Here is an 8,128-nt window from a genome sequence, read left to right as displayed (position 1 = left end):
GATATTTACAAGTTAGTCTATTACCGCTGTTTTTTTTATATTTCAAATTGATGACTGTAAAGCGCTATATAAAGTCGCTTCGTAACGCACAATACCTAAAGTAAAAAGCAAAAGCGGGGAATAGAGTAGTGATGCAACCGGGATGCTCCATATCTGGCATTCTTGCATACCAGACGGGGATTTCCGGTATTTTTACCGGTGCTGGAAAAATCCATCTTACACCCCGGGGTGTAAGATGACTCTCGTGCTGTAAATGACGTATTACGAACTGCATGTATGTAGAAGATTTATGTAGTAATTTACATTTTATTTAAAAAACGGAATAAAAATTCAATACCTTGACAGTTCTCTTTGTTCCTGATAGTATATTTCTCAATTCAAAACACGTTATTTTATCATTTATTCATAACGTTACGCTGCAACTGATAAAACAAAACCGGAAATAAACATTGTTATTTGTTTTGAAACGTCATGACGTCTTTCCTGTTTACGGACGTTGGTTTCCCGCGCTTTGTTTAAATACACTGCCATAAGATATAGTTCTAAAAAGAAAGCCGTTCGATTGATTTTATTTTTATTATCATTTCTTGAAATCGGTATGCAAGAAAAAGATTCTGTCACTGGTTATAGGTGCAGATGGAAATATCCGGCTCTAGCGTAACTGTTTAGGCGGTAACTCGGTAGGAACCTCGTTACCGCCTAAACAGTTACCCTCGAGGCCGGATATTACCATCTGCACCTATAACCAGTGAAAGAATCTTATAATATTATCATTTAATGAATAAGTATCTTTTACACATTTAAAAGGTTTTAGAAAAATGGCTTGATTTCATGTAAGAAAATAAAGCAGTATTAATAACATTTTTTATCTTATTTAAACCAGCTCAAACGAAGGATTTTCGGATAAAAGTTGTAAACGGCAATGGAGAAGAGAACATGATTTATGACAATGCATGTTGTGAATATGGGAACGGTATATTTACGATACCTTTGAATGATACAACCATCCTATCCATCGTCGTCACACGACCAACTGAAAGCATCTTAACTGTGTGCGAGATACAAGCGTTTGAATGTAAGAATTTCGACTCTCAATAATCATTTCATGTCTTGTTTTATTATACAAATAGGAAGGTCCGTACATAAATGTTGGATTGATCAATGGGTTCTTGTTATTGTTGGATGTTATCGTTATATGGCCAAATGTAAACATCTACCTAATAAACTATCCTCAGTAATTGTAAGCAAATGTTAGGCCCTCCTTGTTACTTATTTGAACCACCTGAAACGAAAGAAATTTAATCTAAATATCTAAATACAGGTAAATTCCTGAAATGGTCAGATATATTATATGAATCTGCGCGAAAGTATCATTTTACTGATGCAGTCCGTGTGTACGAAACATTGAGGCATATGGTTACAATATCCCGTTAGCGGATTGGTATGGTATGGCATCCGTCAGTGGGAAGAGGATGAATATATTATTATGACGTTTGGCATATTGGCCACAGTTTATTGTAAATCATCAAAGCTTTGTTTTCACATGTGCAAATGACATTATATTGCCATGTAATATGCAAAAACAAATAGCCTAATATATTCGGCGAAACTTGTTTAAAATTTTGGGACATTTTGTTGAACCTGGCAGATGAAAACGGGCCAATATGGAATAAAACCTGTTTTTTTTATAATTACTTTCATGTTTTGCTCAAAGTTGCTCAGGACTAAGTGCATTTATTATGCCAGTTGCATTTTTGGATTGGCCGCCATAAAAAGATAAATTCTTCAAGTTTAATACGGTACTGAAAATAATAATGATAACGGACACATAAATTAGTGCCTGCCCGCTTAGCTCAGTAGGTAAGAGCGTTGGTTTACGGACCGCGGGCTCGCGAGTTCGATCTTCGGGCGGGGCGTATATTCTCCGTGACTATTTGATAAACGACATTGTGTCTGAAATCATTAGTCCTCCACCTCTGATAATTCATGTGGGGAAGTTGGCAGTTACTTGCGGAGAACAGGTTTGTACTGGTACAGAATCCAGGAACACTGGTTAGGTTCACTGCCCGCCGTTACATGACTGAAATACTATTGAAAAACGGCGTTAAACCCAAAACAAACAAACAAACATAAATTAGTCTTTGTCACACAGAAATGTATTGATAATAGTAGAACTTCAGAGGCCTACTGACTCTGTTCGACCTATGGGCAAATTTGTAGACCATTTATATTAAATGGCATTTGAAACTCGTCTGTATTCTACCTAGTGAGCTTTTTCCCCAAAACTTTAATTTTAAATAAGTACTTTCATTCAGCAATACCAATGACAGTGGCAACCACAGCATCAACAATGGCACCAACAGCGGCACCAACAGCATCAACAATGGCACCAACAGCGGCACCAACAGCACCAACAGCGGCAACAACAGCATCAACAGCGGCACCAACAGCCGAAACAACAGCGGATCAAAGTCAAACTTCAAGTCCTGATCAAAGTCAAAACACGACTTTAAATCAAGGACAGAGCACAGCTCAGTCTCAGACTACTACGCCGGATCAAGGAGATCAAACGACAGGTATGTTTAACTTTCAAACATTTTCATGCAGGAAAGACAAATATGGAAAATGTAATGAAGTTCTGCAAGTACATTTGATGATTCTAAGAATAAGAAGGTTAATTATCTGCCTGCTTTTATTAATGCGCGGAGTACTTGCCATGATTTCTATCCAGGACGAAATAGTTCTAAATCATTGGTTCCATCCCGGAAATGTACATGTAATAAACAATATGCTACGTGTGTAGATGTCAAACCCGATCATATCTAGATATTTTTGTAAATGGTCGTATGGCATAGGCCATTCCAATCGCTAGTTTTTCTCGGTTCAAAACACTGCATTCGCAAACATGTACAAGTCATGTCGATAAGTTTCATCATTAGCATAAGAATTGCTTGTTTTTCATATGAATTTGGCCATTCCTCAGCATGTTTCAATATTATGCATGTGTATAAACGTAGCCTATTGTGTACAAAAACGTACTTAAATCCTTTGTCTTGTAAATGTGTCCAAAAGTACTTTTCAACTAGGATTTCTTACTAAATACATTGGCAGATGTTTTCACATAAATATATTTCGTATCGAATGTCACTTTTTGTCATGAATCAAAATGAGTAGGTAATATAAAAGAGGAACAAGAATACATATTCTCCGTATACCATTTCGGCATTTTCCGATATGTACGGAAAGCCAGGTGCTCTTATCAACTTCATAATCGTCCGAAGAATCCGAGACGCCACGGAAATTACCGAACGCCTTTACAGGTCCACTACTTTTACTGGTATAAATGTGGTCTTAGAAGATTGTTATAAATATATATGTAATTTTGTTGGTATATTTAGATTTTTGTTGTTGTCTTTATTTTTAGGGTCAAATTCCGTGACAGGGATACATAACTGTAGTGATGTCATCATATTCCTACTTCTGACTGCTTTCTTTGTTTGGAAAACCATTTAACATATAATATTGTAAACAGAAACGAATGATTCAAAGATGATAAATCCCCTGAAATCAATTTCTGAAATATAATACCGAAAAGGCTTGTCGATTAAAACAGTCATCTGAAATATTCCATCACATTTTAAGCCTTGTTATTATTTGAAAAAGAAACCGAATGCCTGAAATATGTACTGGATTGAATATGACTAAATCGCAATATCAGAGCTTTTCAGGAAAGCCAAGGAAGCGAGGGCGTTCTAGCAACAACTGTTCCATGTGAAATTTATGTCATTTGTGATGTTATTATCACAATGTCTAAATGGGTCTATAACCTTTTAAAATTAAATTGAATGAACTTGTAAGCTTGTTAAATCAAAGAACACAAATATTGTCCTGATGCTCAAAGAGGATATTATATTGTAGCAATTTATAATATTTTTAAAAAGTATGTAGCTCGAGCTGAACGAAGAAGCATTATGTTAATTAACATATATCACAATGATAATTCTTTTTTTAAGCTGGTGCATTTTGATTAAATCTAGGAAATGATTAACAATGAGCATGTTATCATATATGACATATATATCAGAGAAAAGCATATACGTATAGAGTTAGACTAGTTGGACAAGGAATCTTCATGGCAAATAACAGAAATGATCTGTCATTTGTAAGTCTTACTATTTATTTTCTAAATTTAATTACTTTATGATTAAGTGTAATGACGTTTTAGGCTGGTGTAATATCATGGCGTCAGTCAGTTAAATGAGTAAATTCTTAAATATAAAATTAAAACTACTTTTGATATATGTTTGGAGAAAGCAGGGTTACCCATGTGTATGTTTTACTGGGATTAAGGAATAAACAGGGTTATGTGATAATTATTGACGCAGAAATGTGAAGGTCGCACATAGCGTCAAAATTGATTTTAATAAATTTGAACCTATATCATTTGCACTATAAAGACATAGAAACAGGTTGATTATAAACTAAAATGTTGTCTCTACGGAAACGTAAAAGTGTCCTGTAGTTCGATCTAAGGATGTAGTACAAGCTTCGCTAAAGTAACATATTTACAGTATAAATCACGTACTTGTCACAGTTCAGTGTCATCCAGTCAACAAAACATCTCGATGTAAACTACAGTTACTGGCATTCCTTTTTTTAATTTCAAAATATGTTCTAGGGAACTAACGTCCCAGTTTCAGAAGCTTTACTTGTAACTTCCTATCACTGCTGTCTTTAATATGAGGTGTCTAGTCTCCGTTAGGATTTGAACTCGTAACCTTTCGTATGTGACGCCAACGTACACTAACCACTGAGCTATAGGCTCCATCAAGTCAAAACTAATGTTAGTAACCTCCTCTTATGGCGATTACAACACTCATTTGAGGGTAAATTTCAAAATGGTGGAGAAATATGTCACGGTATAGGACTTGGAGAAAAAAGTGTAGACGGACGGATATCTCAGTCGGCAGAGGCCCCGACTTCGAGTTTCGGTATGGCTGCACATGTTCTCACCCTGTGGCACAAGGCTAATAAAGACAACGTCTTTTCGGTATTATTGGGACATGATTCTTAGATCAAATACAACATCATATGTTATATAAGATTATTACTGATATATAACTAATATGTTACGTATCGTCATAGTTTCATATTTTTATATTTTTCAAAAATTTTCATATTTGTACACACGTTTTTATTTACACTTTTAAACTTCTCTGATGAAACGTGATAAATACAATGTATTCTTTTTATATGCTATATCTTATTTTTATTACAAGTCTCAATATTTATGTTGGTATTAAAGTTAGCATATGAAATAAATTTTACTTCAACAGTGTGTATGTTTGTCTGTATAAAACCGTCATATGGTGCCATATTTTGGCAGTTGAAAATGTTGAGTAAATTTAGTTAAAACAAGGCAGTCTGAAAGACAGCTAAATTCCCCGCCACTGCTATGGATAGTGAAAGGGTAAACCTTTGACCTTTAGCTGTGACCTTGACCTTGAACTGACATGGCTGACTCATGAATTCTACACAATGTGAGGTGATCATTTGACCCAAGTTTCATGAAAATCCTTCAAGGGGTATAGGAGATACAGAGCTCAAACCTTTGACCTTGAGTTGTGATTTTGATCTAGAGTTGACATGGCTGACTCATGAGTTCTTGATGAGGTGATCATTTGACCCAAGTGTTACGTACAGACGGAAGGACGGACGGAGGGAAGGACGGACGGAGACCATTCCTATAACCCCCCACCATTTGTGGCGGGGGATTAAAAAGAGGGCCCAAGTGACCCTACATCGAAAATCGGAGTGAAAAAAGACTGACCATGAACTACCTGGCAGTCGCAAAACACACCGATCTTGGCTAATTTTGGCCAATGGTACGTGTAGGTTGTGTAGAAAATACATGCCACTGAAGAGATAACATATTTTTTCTTCTTCTATAATTAGACTTGGTGACCTTTTTACTACAGATAGAACCTCGCGACAAATATATCCCATACAAAGTTTCTGGCCTCGGTAGCGAATACAATGTTTTTATTTCTGTGATTTAACCTAGTGATCTAGTTTCAGACTGTAAAGGCACACATTCTAAACAAATCCGTATAGATTATGAAAATGTGACCTTTGAGTGTTATCATTTTAATTTTGACTAATTCAATACCCAAAACCACAAAAAGTCTCTGACTATTGCGATGACCATTTCTGTAATTTCCGCGCCTTTCTGTTCCCGCGATCTTGGGATTTGTCAGAACCATGATCACTTCTTTCAATATTTTGTCTGTTGTTTGAATTATGTTGAGTGCGTACAACAAATGACCCCTTCACAGTAATATCCACTGTTTAAGAGCATAAAAACCATTTTAAAGTTGTTAGCCATCACACGTTCCGCATATGACTGATCATTATTTATAAACACTTTATCATACTGCCGATGGGATACTAAAACAACCTTTTAGACATTACTTTATGTTTGTCTTCCTTTGACTAGAGACGCGCTGTAACTACTCAAGGTTTACCAGTATTACCAACATCGGTACTTTTTCACTCAGCACTGACACAAAAAATGAAACACATAACATATAATTCAAACCATCACGCATGAGAGATGTAAATACTTCCGAAATATTTCCTAGTATTAACCAGTATGAAGTATTCCGAGATGATAGAATAAATACTAAAGGGGGAGGGGTTCTATTAGCCTTATCAAAATGATTTGTAAGTGAGTAACAACCAGATGCAATAGCAATATAATTTTCTTAATATCTTATCTAATTATAAAGGGAGAGTAAATCTACAACGGAGTGCAAATCATAAGCTCAGGATTTACCTCCCTGGAATAGGACAATATGGGTTTGTCTTCCGCGCATGCGTGTCATGTGGAATCCCTCAGATGTAAGGTAGCAGGGTACACTTTCGAATTTCAGTATTTGTTATAAAGAGAACATCGTGATTTTGGATGTCTGTAAATTAAGGTGAGAGATAATGATTATTAATTCTTTAGAAAATTTATACAGCCGATACATGTAAAATTCTGATGTCAGTTGGAAAACTAACTGCTGGTAGCTTTGTATGATCAATGAGACACCATTTCGCGGAAAAGTTCAATTCACGGAAGGGTTCTGTGCTTGTTGATTGATACTCAGGAACATTTTCGTTATTTTCCGAAAAAACGAGCTGGATGGGCCCCCATTCCGTTTATGTCCTGGCATTCAGTAAGGACTATTAAATTAAGAAATGCAATAAAATTGGACAGTGTTCTTGCTGCGGGATCATTGTAGACTGTTCAAAAGGTGCAAAATTGATGATTTTGGCACGCTATTTTTCATGGATGATGTAAACCTTTCGCTTTGATAACTTTCTTTATTCTTGTATGAGAATCCTGATCTTGCCATTAATTAAAAGCACAAAACATGCACGCAATTTATAAAATAGCCACCCAAATTTTGCTCATAGGGGAAGTGCAATATGGCGACTCGATACATGTAAGACCGTCCGTGCCCACAATTTTCGCATCTAAGTGTACGTACCTTGCTACCTAAACAAAACAGAAAGTTGATTGCTTAATAAAGAAGGTAGAATATCTCTGTAAACAATTGTCATTGATGAACGAAATTTTGCTCGATGCTTGCTCGTGAAACAGCCTTCCAAAACATATAGTACTCCCTTTATGAAGGGTTACATGAAAGGAGAAATTACGTGAATTCGGATACTGGTACTGTTCGGGTGGCTAGCAAGACATTTCGACCCCAAGACATTTCAACCCCAAGAGACAATTCGACCCCAAGACATTTCAACCCCAACTCCTTGGACATTTCGACCCCATTCAATGATATGCCTGAAAACATCTAAGAATGCCGTCATTATTATAATTAAGCTTTAATCTATAGATAATTGAGCAATTTCAAAATGTAATAATGCTTAATTACCAGTTTAATTTAAAATGTTAAAATACGGTTATTTTCGCGAAAATAAGATTTTTTTACAAAAATGAGCCATAGATCTATTTGTCTAAATTTCTTTATTTTCTAAAATTCTTTTTTTTTTTAATTTCTTAAAGTCTATATTAGTACATGCCTTCATATGAAAAAATGAGTGATTTTTATCTCACAATACCGAACAA

General features: G+C 35.6%; 1 protein-coding gene across 1 annotated transcript in view; it reads left to right on the top strand.

Annotated features, from left to right (window-relative positions):
* The first annotated feature begins 732 nt into the window (after positions 1-732).
* LOC123560276 (mucin-2-like) overlaps positions 733-8,128 on the top strand; it is a 14,643-nt gene continuing 7,247 nt past the window's right edge. Inside the window, exons 1-2 of the mRNA XM_053516930.1 lie at positions 733-1,075; positions 2,316-2,576. Coding sequence (XP_053372905.1) covers positions 937-1,075; positions 2,316-2,576 — 400 coding nt within the window. The 5' untranslated portion in view covers positions 733-936. The remainder of the gene's footprint in view (positions 1,076-2,315; positions 2,577-8,128) is intronic.

This window comes from Mercenaria mercenaria, chromosome 10 (assembly GCF_021730395.1).
Source record: "Mercenaria mercenaria strain notata chromosome 10, MADL_Memer_1, whole genome shotgun sequence".
Lineage (NCBI taxonomy): Eukaryota > Metazoa > Mollusca > Bivalvia > Venerida > Veneridae > Mercenaria > Mercenaria mercenaria.
This window is presented reverse-complemented; position numbering and strand designations above follow the sequence as displayed.